Source organism: Branchiostoma belcheri, unplaced genomic scaffold (genome assembly GCF_001625305.1).
Source record: "Branchiostoma belcheri isolate BF01 breed outbred unplaced genomic scaffold, Haploidv18h27 scaffold44, whole genome shotgun sequence".
In the NCBI taxonomy this organism is placed as follows: Eukaryota; Metazoa; Chordata; class Leptocardii; order Amphioxiformes; family Branchiostomatidae; genus Branchiostoma; species Branchiostoma belcheri.
In genome coordinates, this window is record NW_017804065.1 from 104869 (window position 1) to 121616 (window position 16748).

At 40.6% G+C, this 16748-nt stretch overlaps 2 protein-coding genes across 2 annotated transcripts; one reads left to right on the forward strand and one right to left on the reverse strand.

The window, feature by feature from the left end:
* The first annotated feature begins 268 nt into the window (after positions 1-268).
* Positions 269-9579, forward strand: LOC109478522 (protein SSUH2 homolog). Its single transcript, XM_019780125.1, has 13 exons — positions 269-460; positions 2544-2735; positions 3348-3515; positions 3817-3883; positions 4023-4152; positions 4451-4511; positions 4900-5024; positions 5729-5791; positions 6198-6307; positions 6721-6813; positions 7207-7309; positions 7714-7821; positions 8174-9579. The coding sequence occupies exons 1-13, from the start codon at positions 436-438 to the stop codon at positions 8318-8320; spliced, it is 1392 nt and encodes a 463-aa protein (XP_019635684.1). The 5' UTR covers positions 269-435; the 3' UTR covers positions 8321-9579.
* LOC109478524 lies at positions 9057-14777 on the reverse strand. The gene is made up of 6 exons (XM_019780129.1): positions 14682-14777; positions 11945-12153; positions 11542-11676; positions 11169-11309; positions 10731-10826; positions 9057-10331 (listed from the first exon to the last, which is right to left on the reverse strand). Exons 2-6 carry the CDS (start codon positions 12128-12130, stop codon positions 10080-10082), a joined length of 810 nt encoding a protein of 269 aa, XP_019635688.1. The 5' UTR covers positions 12131-12153; positions 14682-14777; the 3' UTR covers positions 9057-10079.
* Positions 14778-16748: the final 1971 nt, after the last annotated feature.

Below are 16748 nucleotides of genomic sequence, written 5' to 3' on the forward strand. Positions count from 1 at the left end.
CGAAGAAAACACCGCGATAAAAGCCTTCCACGGCCACGCGTCCTTGTATATCGTAAATAAATCAGTACGTAAATGCGACTGACACACTAAATTCACCTTTTTCACAGACACGTCAAAGACCAGTTACGTAAGTTTCCTTTATTGTTTTGTCCTTTATTTTCCATTTACCTTGTTAATAACCCCCTATGCATATTAGCACAGGCTAATATAAATCAGCAGCAGGGCGCACTAAACAGCAGCGGCCTACCGTACATCTGCTTGGAGAATGTAACGCAAGCCTAAGCAGCGATCGCATGTCGAGGGAGTGGCCGAGTCCCTGACGGCCTGGTACAAAAGGCCCACAAAGGTTGCTAGGTCCACGCGGCCACAACAACATGACAGTTGCGTATACTTAGACACGGTAAGACCTGTGCAGGGTACACCAGCGGTACAGCCATGAGCTATCCACCTCCACAAGCAGGTAAGAACTTATTTAAGAGCGGTTTTTAGTGTTACGGCGACAAGACAATTACGTTTCTCAAGAGTGTTAGGTGAAATTGTGCAGTTATGTTGGGCGGGGTGGGATGGGGTGCTACAAAATGAGGAAATAAAACAGCCTTGCTGAGTTGAGTCAGAAGAATTTTCTAAAACGTCACACCCCACCTCGAGGGCACCATATAGCCGGTAATACCGCCCTACGTTTAGGGAGGCATGGAAAGACCTGACCATCGGGTTGTGTTGTGTATGGGACGGATGTGGTTAATGAACAACTTCATGCTTGCATAAGCAACAGGTATGGAGTACAAAATGAACCAACCAGCATCAAAACACGGATAACACCTTACAATAACAAGGAAAAAAGGAAACAGACATGCTTAAAAAAGCCAAAGTTCCTGTGTAAAAATAGAATTATGGTGATGTAATTCTACAAAGCCTTGTTTGACCTAGATTTTAACTGTCCCACTCAAAATTTGGCCAGAGCACACCAGGCTTATCACTCATCATTGTTAGGAGTATTTAAACCTTCTGTTGCATAGCCTATAGACAATACAAACTTGGTGCCAAAAGTATACCTTAGCAGGCTGAAGCTTAAATTTAAATATTCTTTTGGTCATGAAGCAATTTACCCCCTTCAAAGGACAAACTCACCACCAAACTGCAGTTTAATAGTCAAGGAGGATCCCCACCATACCAAGAATTCAATGCCTATCTATACTTGTAACCGTGGATTAACCTGTTGAACTGGATCCCCAGCCAACTGTACAGGAGGATCCACACAGTACTGAATATGCCAGCACAAACCCGTTACCCCTGTTGCACCTGTTTCTGCTGTTGCACCTGTTCTCCCTGTTGCACATGTTGCATGCAGGTCAGAATTGGAGACACCTGCTGATATTTTATTCATTATTTCCACATTCATTAGACAATTTTTGCATGATCAGATTATCAATTTTTGAGCAGCTGAAATGAAAGGGGCAAAAGGTCTACCATGATCTTTAAAATCTTGTTGTTTGACTTTGAGTAAAGGCTTAGTTTTTGTTCTAGTGCCACAATTTGCTAAATGCTCTCTTGTAAAGGTAAGAGAGCAGTAACTACGGGTAAGTTATAATGTTGTGGGGAATGTTTTTATCAGAGCATTCCATTTTTCTTCTGGGGGGATCTGGATCATACAAAAGCTCATTGACAAGTTCTGCTTGCAGGTTGCATTGAAGGCTATCAAATTCTCTTCTCAAATTTTATGTCTGACTGTCAGGTCAAGATATAGCTTTAGTTCCAGAAAACTCTTGGTAAATGTTTTAAGAACCATAATACAAGGAGAAATGGACCCTACCCCTTAATATACATCTGTCAAATCTCACTGCACTGGCAGCTGGCCTTACAGATCAATATACTGCAGATTGTTCAGGACACTGTAGTGGTTTGACCCCATTCCACACAAGGAGTGGATGCTTTTTCAGGCCTCAGGTCAAGTCGCTTGTTGTTGACATAGTCTCAAATTACACTGTGCCCATGGTAAATTCAAGGAAAACATTATATATATATCACCTCAAACAATTTATAATGGTCAAGTTCAAGGGTGAAGTTTAAGTCCTGTCTGCTTCTTTCTCATAGTGAATTGACATGAGTTTGAGGTACATTTATGTACACTGTGTTATTTTTTCAGTGGCCAATAACATGACACCTTGAAAATAAATACTGTAATGATGCTATAAATACTGTAATTACAGTACTGTGATATTATATTTGCTTATATTTGCTAGTATTTGCTTCTGTTAAAACACGATCACAGTCGTATTTGATTCCATATGGGTATGTAATCATATAATGACATATAATTAATCAATCAATCAATCAAACAATTGTAACGAAGTATAATGTATAGCCAGCCTTTTGGCGTAACACACCAGCTGTTTGGCAAGTTGATAAATATATATAACCAGCCTAATATAAAGTTAATCAGAATATATGGACATTGTGTACATCACAAGTTTGTGTCTGAGATACAAGAAATACATGACATGATTATCACTTCCTAACAGATTACCATGTTTTCTCTGTTACAGGGTATCCTCCCAACCAGCAAGGTGGCTACCCCCCTCCACAAGGGGGTGGTTACCCCCCTCCACAACAAGGGGGTGGTTACCCCCCACCACAAGGCGGTGGTTACCCCCCTCCACAGCAAGGGGGTGGCTATCCCCCACCACAGCAGCAAGCCAACTTTGCCCCTAATCAGCCAGGGGCAGTCCAGCATCAACGTAAGTTTACCTGTCATGAATTTGTGAGTAACTGAGTTAAAACCTGCAAGTATGGGCAGCAATGACACGCAAGTGGCATAATTGCCTTTGATATGCAAGCATGTGTCAGGCTGCTAACATTGATTCCAATACAAAAAACTGAGGGGATCTTCCCCTTAAGAAGGAGTTGAAGTCACAGAACACAATATCCCTCACTCACCCACTCACTCATCTGCCTGGTGTGTAACTCAGAGGCTACAGAGCTTTGCCATCTGTATCTGCCATCTGCCGGGGGAGTGACATGGTGAACAACTGGGTACAGGGGGGCCCAGGCTTGGCCGCAGCCAGCCTGCTAATGTCTTGGATTAAAATACAGTAAAGCTTGGGTGCTCAGAGGTTATGGGTGTTAAGGACATGTCTGTAAACTGCTTATCCCTTGCATTGGCATTGCTGCCTGGCACAAAGCAAATGAAGTTTGTATGGTCAACACGTAAAATTCTTTGCGGTTGTTGCTCCCATGTTTGTGGAATAAAATCAGATCATTTTTTTCGTCATCATTTGACAATTATTTTTTCATTATCATTTGACAAATGTTGACTTATTAAGTCAGGATTATGTACAACTTGTTTCCAGCGTGGCAGCCCAACTCAGGCGAGAGTGCCCAGCCAGGTTACACCGGTGATGACGTCCCTGACTCAGACCCAGAAGACAACGAGAATGCTTCTGATGACCATGGACCTGACCCGGACATCAGCAAGTTTGGCGGCCTGCAGGGATACGAACAAGTGGGGCTGAATGACTGTAAGATATTCCTCCTTCTGTGAGCATTAAGAGGTTGAAGAAGTTTAAATCCCCGGCTGTTGTTGCTTACCTGATATGTATGCTACTGGAAAAGTGCAACAATCCCTAGGACTGGATGTTGGCCACTGTTCATTGTACTTGAGGCTATGGGAATTAACCTGCAAATACTGTACATAATGCTATACATAGAACTGTAAATACAGTCATAACCAGTGGAAGAGTAGCTCAACTGTTCATTGACTTTTTTTTTAACTTTAACTGGTTTGAGATCACAATTCCTTTTTTGTCTGATGTTATCTAGGGGTCCCACCGCCTCCCCAGTATGTACCTCCTGAAAACTATACCAAACCTCCTGAGCAATATGCCCAGTAAGTACATAAATTATATTCATATCTTAATTTTCACTTTCTTAATTTTTACTTTCTGTTCATTGTAAAATACAACATAAAGCTACTGTACAACAGAACACTACAAAAGCCAAAACTTGGACATTTAACTGGTTTCCAGGGGTGCTGGGCTGACGGAGCAGGAGGCAAGAGATGCCATGATTCAGTTTGTGGCAGAACACTGCTGCTACGGCAAGAAACCTGCAGAGGAACATATCATCAGGGCAATCAAACCCTCTACTGCCTTCCACGTAGGTTCTTCTCATGCTCATTACACAACTTTCCCCCTGATTTTCATTATACATTCAGCTAATTTAGCATTAAGTTAATAAGTGTCTTGATGGCATTTCCACCGCACGTTAGAGAAGGGGTCCATCATGGTGTGAGTGGTTCGATCCTTGATCTCTGGTATGACATCTTGAAAAGGTGATAGTCTCTTGTTGTTTCAGTCCTTCTGCAAAATTAATGTACTAAGTCTCAATAAAGGAAACAGAGCAAAAAAAGAAGTGTTTTGTTGCTGACTGTTAACCTGTTTGTTGTTTTATTTAGTACACTATGGAAAGTTATCTCGAGAGCAGATCTACCAAGTGGGTGCATGAACCATACCGAGGTTTGTTCTTTTAATTTTGAATTCAGAAAAAATAGAAAATTAGGCTAACCTGGAACAATATTACCTAGATCCAGTTCCAAAATGTACAACACTGAATTTTGCTTACAACATCTTCTAGATCTAGTAGATAAACCATGTGTCTGAGATGCATCTGAAGTGTGTCATGAGTTACGTTTGAAGTGAGAAGTTGAACCTGTACAGTATATATATTAGCCATTGTAGCTGTAGTAAGATACCACTCTCTTATGTAGCAACTTTAGGTACAATGTACCAAGAACTGCTTTATCACCTTGAACTGTACCTGTATATCTTGTAATAACATAAAAGTACCAAAGTATAACAAACTTTAAGGTCTTACTCATATTTGGTCATATTTTCTGTTTTTCAGGCCAAAACATTGATGGCCCCCATAATGGCTACCCACCAGGCCCCTGGGATATTGTGTGTGCTGCTAGTGAGTTTTTTCATGATGAGGTCAGGCTCATCGAGGTGCCACACACAGCTAAAGTACAGGTATGGAGGAAGTCTTTCAACAGAACACACAACAGATCAATTTCTTGGTTCTCAGTTTTGCTGCTTTGCTTTCTTTTTGATCTAAAGAAAAGTGACATGCAGTGTTCCGAATACATGTACATAGAAATTGAAAATGAAATTGAAAATGAAAAGATGGAAAATAAAAGACAGTGTTGTACATGTACATGTACCTCCCTCGTGGTAGTTTTAACGGATTGCATTTCAGTACTATAGCTGTATACAGTGTAGGTCTGGTTTGATGCCAGTTTTAATGGATAGCGTTTCAGTACCTTAGCTGTATAGGACAGGTTTAAATGCAGTTTTAATGGATAGTGTTTCAGTGCCTTAGCTGTATAGGTCTGGTTTAATAGCAGTTTTAATGGATAGTGTTTCAGTACCTTAGCTGTATAGGTCTGGTTTAATAGCAGTTTTAATGGATAGTGTTTCAGTACCTTAGCTGTATAGGTCTGGTTTAATAGCAGTTTTAATGGATAGTGTTTCAGTACCTTAGCTGTATAGGTCTGGTTTAATAGCAGTTTTAATGGATAGCAATTCAGTACCTATGATGTAGAGGCCATGATTTGATATCAATTGAATGTTTAATTTTGATGGTTTTGGAGTAGCTTAAAAGTTAAGTTTTGGACACGTATAGTTACACTCTATACAACGTGTGTAAAGCATTTTGTTTTTGTTGAACTACCCAGAGTTGCCACTCTTGTTACGGCCGTGGCTTCAAACGCTGCCCTCGCTGCTGTGGCAGGGGAAGGGTGCGTATTCCTTCACTTGTGTGATTACTCATTCATGACATAGAACTTACAGGCATCAAGGCAGAGTATGACTTAATGATTTTGATTTTTCAAAATATATAGTCAGCTGGTCCATAATGCACTTCAAGACTAGTAGGCAACCTTGCCAACCACATCCCAACCACAGATGACCTTGCTCACGAATATATGTAACTCACAACCATGCTCTAGACAAGGTTGTAAGGCCATGGTCAGCTTTGCCTGTCCTGAAAATAGACAATCTATAGCATCAGTTATCAATTAATCAAGACTACACCCAAAGAGATTACTGAGCACGAGATGGTGTCAGAAGTGGGATCTGAACCCACACCTTACTGGTAAAGGAGGTTACGTGATAATGTATCATGGTTACACGTATCTTCTTCAGGTTCGCTGTTCTTCTTGCCATGGGAGTGGTCACAAGATGAGGTACGACCATCAGACTAAACGGCATCACAGGGAGACCTGCCACTGGTGCCATGGGTCAGGAAGGAGAAGGTAAGGTGTCCTCCATGCAGTCTACCCTGTGTTATACTCTTGCTGGCAGGGGCTAATTCAGCCTCTTTCTCTCTTGCGGCCATTCACCACTAACTTGAGAGGACCATTTCCATTCCCTGGACTGCAAGAGGGAGCTCAGGATTCTTTATCGCCATGAAAATAAGTCAGTAGTTTTTGAGTACTAAGTACCTGTATGGTTTTATCATATGCCATGTTGATTTGCATATGGTTATTTGTGATGTTCACCACATCTTGTGCATGAAATTTTCCACCATTTGATCGTTATACTAGTGGTTACTACTAGTATGTTTTGTTTGTCTTATATTGTTAGAACTGTAATGTTAACAGCCCGAATGTCAATTGATTGCCAATAAGATAAGAATAAATAAATAATTTGAATCTGACTGTCCCAGGTGTGTCAGGTGTGGTGGGGATGGGAGGGTGACCTGTGGAGTCTGCCGGGGCTGCCGGGATCTCAAGTGGTACATCCAACTGACTGTCAACTTGTAAGCACAGTCTTTTCCTTCAAAACATCTGACAGTGTGAAAATATGATGTAATAATACTTTGCACTTTTTCTCCCTAAATGTAGAAATACAGAAATGTTATGCAATGCAACAAATTGATATTCTTCTCATAGATTTTTTGCAATCAATAGGTAGAGCTAGAAATATTTTGGAAAACACTCATGCACATGTGCACACACACATTGTTCTCACCATCCGTACCCCTCAAAAACAGCCCACAAGCCTTCAGGACAAATGTTCACCACCATTTCCTAGCATTATAAGCCACCTTTATCTCCCACCAACTTAGTTCAGTGCTCAGTGGCCTTGCCTTGAGCAAACTCATAAAAAGTTAATTTTCATTAGAGCAATTACTTGATTTCTGTCTCCACAGTAAGAACATGGTGTCTGATCATGTGACAGAAAGGACAGACATGCCTGATGAGCTCATCAAGGATGCAGGAGGGATGGTCATCTTCCAACAGACACTGATCAGGGTAAGTCTCAACTGTCAGAAAATTCACGCAGAGGTTTGACATTACTTGTTCTGGACAATCATGTCCCATAATAAAAGCATGTCCAAAACAGGCCAAACCTTAAGTCTCAACAGTGACATACTGCAGCCCTCACCAGTGACCTATAAGTTAATAACTGCCAAATAAACCAACAAGTGAGCAAACCTGGGTCATATTAACCAATGAATTTAAACTGACATTGTTCAAAATTTGATATTCTATCATTCCCACAAGTGTGCATAATAATCCATCAATAATGCTGGGGCTTTCTTCCTCATTAACCCATGGTTTTGACGTCATGGCTGGATAACCAACAGGAGGCTGGTGATTGGTCCACAAAGCTAGGCTATGCGATGATATTGAGTCTATTGTTTAACTGCCTGTAGGTGTGGCCTATCACTCACTTCACCGATCAGGATGTGAACGCCAACTCCCAGAGCCTGGTGCAGTACCACAACTCTACCTACGAGAGGGCTGGAAGGATCTTACAGCAGGTAACTTACCAGTCTTACTGTAGTCCTTAATGTTCATTCAAATCATCAACCTAGGATTGAGGAGTTAAACAAATGTTTATTCCTAGAAATATCCTAGAGTAGAGGTCGCTGTCAAAAGTTCATTAATCGCAGCCTCACTTAGTCTAGTTGATATCTTAAAACAATTCTTGTTTCATCATTAGATGATGTAATTTAAAGACTAGGTGTGACAGGCCGCTCAGTGTAATATAACCAGCTGCTGCAGTGCCAGATGCTTATGCCAGGATGCTAATGCCAGCTACAGCATACAGATACAGTACAGTATTATTGGTTTCACCAGCCATCATTTGATGAAAACTGCTTGTTTTTCCAGCGCCACACACTGAGGAATGTGCCTGTGTTTGAGATTGACTACAGCTGGCAGGAGGTTAACACGCGCTACTGGGTGTACGGGAACGAACATCGCGTTCACGCTCCCGACTACCCCCACCAGTGCTGCTGGGGCTGTGTTATCCTGTGAGGGGGACTCTGGGCTCGGGACCCTAAAAAAACACAATCTCTCACTGTCAGGGGCTGAATGGGCCTCCTCCCAAAAAAAGCTTGTGGCCATGTGCTTGAACTGGAGATAACCACTACCTCTAGAATCCCTTCTACTAAAGTAACTCCCTCTACAATCCCTTGATTGCATATTATTAAATGTTGTTCCCCATGTCAAAAATTAAATGCAGCGTAACACTGACACTCTGCATGCACAAAAAACTAAGAAACTTGAGTTTGGTTGTTGATATACAATAAAAAAATGATATCTAATTTCTTTTTTTACTTAACATTGTGCCATACAAAAATATCATTGGAAAGCTAAGTGTCAATTTTCAAAGACTCAGTCATTTCTTTTTCACAGTCTTGTAACATTATGTAAAAATACAATTGTGTAACCAAGTGTTGTGCAGTGGACATGTAGCAAGGAATCAATTCACCTACAGTAGCAATTTTGTCAGTCTTTGACTGATCCAAATTTTGTATGATATGTTAATGTATCTTATAACTTAAAGGTTTGATCATAGTGTGCAGTGCTGCGTAGTCTAATGTCCATTGTCAGGTTCCCCTGGTTAGAAACGATTCCACCGTTTTTCCACAAAAGAGCTTCATTTTTATACTTAATGATGTTTTTGCATGCAAATATATTTGTATGATGATGTAAATATTTGGACTTCAAAATGCATTATTTCTACATACTCAGACATCTCATATACACATTTTGAAATAAACCATTTTATTGGTGATTGATCTGATTCTTCAAACAAGGTTTTCACTTCATAGATCTTTCTGTACAATGAAATAATTTAATTAGTGACAACAACAACATCAATAATAATTGTAATATCTAGAGTAAGAAGATTTTGCCTCATTTGTACCCTACTGGCATCATAACAATATTACCACAGTAGTATACAATTCTATTCAATACCCTTGAATAATGGCAAGGCAAAATGTATAAACATCAGTACCATAAACTTAAATCACTTTCAATCACTTTTAAAACTTTACCTTACAACAAATTGCTATAAGAGGTGCAATGTGCACTACACTTCATTTTGGTAAACTCAACATAACATTTGTTCAGTGGCCAGGGGAAAAAATACACTGCCTGCAGCAATTACATTGTATGGCAAGCTGTATAATCTCCAAGCAGATCCTTCTGTAGCAGATAGAGACAGTATCCAATGGCCAAGACCAACAGGCTGCCAATCGCAATAAATACCAATAAATAGCTACTTATGAAATATACCTAATATATTAAAGTCAAATACATTTTGCATCTATTTTCAAATATAGCCTATGCCTATGTACAATAAGTTATAATAAATATTCAATCTATCAAACAATACTTAACTAGAATTGCACGTACTATTTGGCAATGTGCGACATATCAGTAAAAAAATAAATACATTTAAAGTTGTTTTAACTAGCTATTACTTTAATCAAAGTGATCTACACGTCGCTTCGATACATCTATTATAAAATCTCAACTTTTGGAACTTGGATGAGACACACTAAAAATGCCCACAACTTTTACATTTTTACAGGTATAACCTGTACATAAACCTTCAATGAAGATCAACTAACATTTGGCGTGTACACGCGAGGGATAAGGTAGAGAACGTCGTCAGAAGTTTACCCTAACTAATATAGGAGAGTAAACGCTTCCAACACGTCACAATATTCAACCTCTCCCTACTACACGTTTAAGAACTGCCGCACATCGTGAGGCAGCTGGTTTAACTTGACAGATTTTTTCTTGCTTGCTTGTTTCTCCTCTTGCTGTATTTGCTCTTGATGCTGTCCAGCGTTGCGATGACGTCGTGCTGTAGAAGGCTCTCTAGATCTTTCAGAACCCACTGACTGTGTTGGAGGATTCTCTCATCCGGCGTCTGCCGCGGTTTGCGTCCAACAAGGCTCCTGATCTTCCGCAGTAAGATAGAGGAGCTAGCAGAGTCCTTGTGTGTATGTCGCCGAGTCCTCGTTGGAACCTGCATATAGAGAACAAATGATTAATTAGACGAGAATAGTGTCATCGATAAAACCTGATTCAGTGATTGGTCAGAGTTATCAAGTACCAAAATGGCCTATACCCCTGATCTATGTGCGTACTAGTACTCTCTCTCCTTTATAAACTATCAGCTATAAACTAACGATTACAAATATGATTATCATAATATTATGTGAGTTTGCCGAAAAACGCTAAAAATGTAACATAGAAATTCCAAATGTGAGGGTCGAATTTCATTCATTAGCTCACTTATGTTTCAGGTTTAAAATAACGTTAGATTGAAGGAAATTTTTTAATTTATAAATAGCCACCAGCTAGTTGGCTCTGTCTTTCACAGCGATACCAGTAACTGTACGAAGAGTTTGGCGACTAAACTTACCGTCGGTGATACAGACTGGATCTGAGTTTTGTACTGCTTGATCAGTTCCTCCACGTTCGCATTCCCGGTCGGTGCACATGCCTTAACTTTTCTCATCTGCAAAACGATAAATGAATACTAGTAAATAGATGAAATCACGTCATTTTGCATCAATGTTTTGTAACAAGATATTATTGTGTCAGAGTTTCGTCCATCACACCCAATCTTAGTAGTAGTTAGGGAGAAAATATATCAGCATCGGTTTCAACGTTATACATTTTTTTAAAGTCACATCATCATATCTCTTGTTGGCGATGATAAAGCAAGATTTATCATTACTACATGTTTTTTTGGTTGTTTGTTATATGGCTAGTTTGGTTCGAAAATAAAATAGAATAGAATAGAATAAAAGAAAAGAAAATAACAATACTGCTGAAAACTTATATCTGTTGTACTCACCGATTCAAATGCGCGTTTGTAGACTGCGTTCAGATCCGCATTGAGAGTTGGGAAATCCTCCTTCACCGTTTCCTCCACCTTCTCCAGCTCATCAAGGAGAAGCTCCAGCTCTGCCATATAGATCTCAAACTTCTGTATGTCCTGAAGGAGAAACATTGAAGAATCGAGTTTATTTATCTGTCTAATTATCGCATTTGATTAAATTTGTTTATTTTCTGCCTTAAGATCAAATAAACAAACGAATTAATAAATAAATATCCATTTAAGCCCAATCTCTCATTCTTTATGTATATTTATAACGTTATAAGTCTATAAGTGTTCTCATACTTGAATAAAAAGCAATAGATACAACATTTTTCCATTTTTCACTTACGTCCAATCCCAAGTCTGTCAACTTCAGTCCGGTAAGTCTCAGCCCTGAGAAGCCCCGTCCGTCTTCAAAGAGTAGATCTCCCACTTTCAACAGCAAACTATCCTTCCGGTCCGCCATGGACACGTGTTCGTCAGCCTGGTTTAACGCAAGTTAAAAAGAGACATACGTCAGACCACGTTTGGGACCGCAGCACTACAATATGTATAGGTACTAGTACATGTAGTATCAAAATGACACAGGCGCAACAAACCACCGCCAACGTTTCTCTGCACAAATATTGATGAAGCAATAGTATTGCCGCACAAAGTGTATAGCAGATGGTTATAATCTATGAATGAAAGTAGCAATTGATATTATCAAATAGCAAATAATGTCCTTGATAAAAGGTACAGAAGAATCTCACCTTTTCGGACGCACTCGTCACTGTCCCCAAAACGCTCTCGAATCTGTCCCGCATTTTGGCGAGATTAAGGTAGCTCTTTTTAATTTTCCTCTCCCCGCATCCTCTTTTCTTCGCACCGTCCGCGCGAAGACTCAGGACACACAGCACCAAAACTGCGACCATGGAGGCTTTTTCTAGTAGCAGCATGTTGTTGGCGATAGTTCGGATCCCTGTTCAAAACAAAAATTGGATCATGAAATGATTTTTAAGGTCGTAGCCCAGAAAGTCATGAAGTTTCTCTGCAGTACGCACATTACAATCTCACATGATTTAACCAGACTGCACATCCGCCACCCCGAAAATAATTCGTCTAAAGAGATCTCAATGCGGCGTCACCCAGTTTGATGCACTTGGCGTTGTATCTAAACTGGCATATCCAGATATCTCTCAAACACACAGTGTGTCAAAGTGATGGTTATAGGTATCCCGGTGAACTGACGTTGATGGAAGTTAATATATTACAATAATCAACAAACACTAAATACAACGTGACCAACCGATTGCGAGAAGGACCAGTTGAAAGCAAAGAAGAAACCTCCAAACCAGGCGAACTTTCCGGCGACTGTACCGTTGCTACGGTAAGCGCTGGAACGTTGTCCTTTTTATAGGTCATATACCGGAAGGGCTTCCCCGAAAGATGACGTATGCCATGACTGTTTCTGGCTATATTTACCAGGCTGGCGGGTCACGACGCGAACAAAGGTACCGTGGATACAGTGTGTGTTTTGTTTGCTGACCGTGGACTATTGTATCACAGAAGGCCTGATATCGCATTACCTTACAACCGGACTCTGGTTGGCGCATTGGCTGATTCATGAATATCAAATGAATTCCTAGAAATGTTTACTTTTCGTTGCCAAGGACAAGTATAAACAGCAACATAATATTGACTTTATGCTTATGTTTATACTTGTCGGGGTTACCCGGGACAACAACCAAGACTGGACTTAAATTTAAACTAGAACAAACTAGACGTCACGCCCAGCCTTTGATGCTACCATTTTTACCATCCTTACCATCTGTCTCGACACGGTTACAGGACTTTTTATTACGCAACAATGTACAAGGTACAAAGTATGGCAGAAATGAGAGAACAAATCTAACAAATCAGTCTACGTAGTACAATACTAGGTGATATGGGATGAAAAGGCGCTTATACGTTATACGACACGTTATAAGATCAATTTTTTCCATCAAAAAAGTTCTGATATGCTCAGATATGGCATCGACCGGTCAGTGACCGACCATTTCCATTGGTAACGACCATTTACGCAATATCCGCCACTCGACTTCGACAATCGCCCCCAACACACCACAACACCTCCCCCAGAACACACCGACCCCACCCACTTCGACATACGCCCCAATGAAGTCCCAACACCCGGAAGTTACGGCGCGGTACCTCCAGGAGTTCCCCACACTGACTGGGAGTTGGACAACACCATTTGCAACTTGGTCAAGAACGTTTTAACACAGGCTACAAGAGGTAGACAACACATTTTAGACGTACAACATACCAGCGGGAAACAGAGGCACAGGTATAGATTGTATGAAGCACAGGTATTGTTTGTTTTGAATGTTATCACGCTAGCTGGAATGAGAGAAGACTTTACAGAGAAAATCAACATATGGATTTAAGAACTTATACAGTATACATGCTTTTCACATACGCCATGTTGGATTACATTACAGTGTATGTCTGAAAATACGCAACATCTGCTGTGTAATCAATTTACCCGCCAACACCTGGTCGCCTGGATTCACATAATACTAGTACTGATTATGACGTCAATGAAAAGCCTATGTACCTAGAAACACTTTTCCAACAACACGCATGCTCAAACTAGTAACCAAGGGACCAAACCAAGTGAGATCTGAGAAACCAACACGAACTTGAACCAAGAACCTAGAGACTAGGTCCAACGAAATGATAGACGCTATGAAAAGGGCAACAACATGTCAACCAGAGGGCTGGGCGTGCGTGACTTCATAGTATTTGCTGAGTAGGGTACTAAACGTTGAGACGTCGACAAAAAATGACGAATGTCGTGTCAGTATAATCAAAACGATAATCTCAGCTACAGTCAGAATTAGCCTGTACACCACTACTGCACAGTTTCGCCAGTCTCACATATATGCACATTCGTGATCAAATTTCTACCACTACGGTAGTGTGGCCCACCTCCTACTTGCCCTGTTAGCCAAACCTATCATAGTTTCTGAGTCTCTTTCGTCGTTTTCGCATGATAGAAACTCGGCAGTTACAATTCTAAGGTTTGGCTGACAGGCTACCTTCCAACCAGTACGAGATTGACAACACCTCGGCGCCTTGTAATTTCTGAGCGAAAGTAGTTCAATGGAGGTGATATCTAACAGATTTTGTCCCCTGTATAGCAGAATGGCAGTAGAGTTTGCCGTCTGTGCAGACTTTCTGAGCCGACAGTACACAGGCAAGTCTCTAACAGATTTTTATCCCGAAGTGTTAACGTTACGGACAGCATATATAGCGTATACTAACATACACCTCACACTATGAAATACACTATTAACGTACCCCAAAGTAACATTATAAAGGTTTGAATCGAAGAAGTTCAGATATTGACGACAAAACATAAATAGAACCACTGGCTGTGTCTACGTACATGTTTAGCACCTGTGTGTGTGGCATGCAACCAGACTAGTATGTGTAGTACAATACCTTTGGTGTTGTCTGGTGACCTGGGCGGTACCCCGTGTAATCTCGGCACTGAACACCTGTATTCTATCCTCTGCCTCTCACCAGCGCAGGTTTTATACAATTTACCTGTGTGGCACATGTCATTATATACAGTCGAATGCACACTGTCACCAAAAATAACGTACTTACGCCACTTTTCCAGGTATTTCCTGAGGTTAGGGAAGAGGGACATCCCCTACTTTAGCGGCGGGTGCGCCACTTCCGGGTACGTCACAAAAATCGCTTCGGGCCATGTTTAACTTTTGACTTTTCTTGCCGATAGCTTCAATCTATTGATAATCAAAAGGATGCTCGACTTGCCGGAGGGCGATGTTGACTCCTAAATAAAGCATTGTTTGAGGCCAGCCGTAGCAAATCTCGTAATATGATATAATTTCACCACAATGGTATTCACACGGGAAAAAATACCACACAGTGACATGACCACAAATATTTTCCATGCACTTTCGGGGGGGTTTAATGACTCAGGGCCTTCCGGATTTGTGTACGCATGTCACCTTCCTGTAATTTTTTGAACGCCCTCAAATCTCACGTTAGCAAGTCTCCTAGATTTTATCAACTCCCCAAAGTTTCCGTTACTGAACGTTTCGCCCAGTACAACTTTCATCCAAAGATGTTTCGCCCGTAGATATGGACATATAACCTACCAGGCCCGATGTAAGATCCAACCCGTGCAGATACTAAGTAAAGATTCACAGTTTTGATGCTGTTGACATGTGAAAATGAAGTGTTTCTCGGTATGTCTTCCACAAATTTTTATTGATATAACTTATATAGTAAGTGACTTTCATAAGGTTTCAACTTGCATATCTCTGCTACTGTTACTATAACTATTGTTAGAGGTAGAAAGAGGTTGCTATAAAAAGGTACCGTGACCACAAGGAATTACGCAAATATGCTATATGAATGCCGTGGAAAATGAAGTACATTCCGTTAGTCAGTGCACACGACACCGAAAGAAACAGATTATTTCACGCTGTTACCACAATTCCCCAAGTATTTACCATTAGAAGATCACCGAAAGACTACATTGTACGTTAGTACCGAAACCACAAAACCCACTCATTATCATTATGCAGAACGCGAGAGACCTTCAAAGAAGTCAAGTTTTATAATAACCATCCTAGTACCTTATAGGATCAGACACTAGTTGTATGTACCCTGTTACTTTGCTTTTACTTGAACACTGTACATGCAATTAGTCTTCCGGTATGATTTTCCGGTATATCCAGAAGTTCAAAGTTGTACTTCCCATGACTGTTGGTCCTTTCGCGGTTTGATTTCCTATTGCTGCGCGTCAAAACCACGAATGACGTAAAGGGAGTGTGAAGTATGGAAATTAGTGACTCATGATTTTTCTTTGTTTTTGTCACTTTCTCTCTCTCTCTCTCTGTCTCTTTCGTTGGGTGGATTGTGGCGTGTTGTAGATTTGGAAAGCGAAAGGTAGTCGGCAAGTTTGAGTACGTCAGTGCGCTATGTTGGAATCATTCGGTCAAACATGTTAGTTGTGACCACCTCTGCAAAAGGCCTTTAATATACAGTAAAACAAACCTGGACTGTACTAGCTACCTGAAAACTTTCGTCAAGTCCCATTTGATCTCTCTCATATATATATATATGAAGTGTATATATATACATATACATATACAGACAGGTGTGACTGTAGTGTTGTTTTGGCAGACATGGCAACTTTCACTTTTAATTTCAACTTTCCAATGTTCGGTCGAGGTTGTCAAGGTTGTTTATAGAACATCAGGGGGTCAAAATCGTACTTTAAAGCGATTATATAAGATTTTCACTAATTCAAAGCCATCCATTTGAAATATATATATAATTCCAATGGATGTGCACAGTGTATATTTGCATATCAAAACGCCTCCGTGGCGAAGTTGCTATTTAGTCGGACCGACAGTCCTGATAAGTACATTTGTTCTTTAACAGCAGCAGATTCCATTCCAGTTAGTTTACCGTACATGACCCTTGGGTCCTGTTGTATCCACAACCGTGCTTTATCGATCCAGAGTCGTA

Bases quoted from the DNA above. Each gene is read 5' to 3' on its own strand.
- LOC109478522 (XM_019780125.1), top strand. From the start codon at position 436: ATGAGCTATCCACCTCCACAAGCAG. The intron at 3,516-3,816 runs GTAAGATATTCC...GATGTTATCTAG, and splicing joins ACAAGTGGGGCTGAATGACT to GGGTCCCACCGCCTCCCCAG. The intron at 3,884-4,022 runs GTAAGTACATAA...ACTGGTTTCCAG, and splicing joins CCTCCTGAGCAATATGCCCA to GGGTGCTGGGCTGACGGAGC.
- LOC109478524 (XM_019780129.1), bottom strand. From the start codon at position 12,130: ATGCTGCTACTAGAAAAAGCCTCCATGGTCGCAGTTTTGGTGCTGTGT. The intron at 11,677-11,944 runs GTGAGATTCTTC...GCGTTAAACCAG, and splicing joins TGACGAGTGCGTCCGAAAAG to GCTGACGAACACGTGTCCAT. The intron at 11,310-11,541 runs GTAAGTGAAAAA...TTTCTCCTTCAG, and splicing joins TGACAGACTTGGGATTGGAC to GACATACAGAAGTTTGAGAT.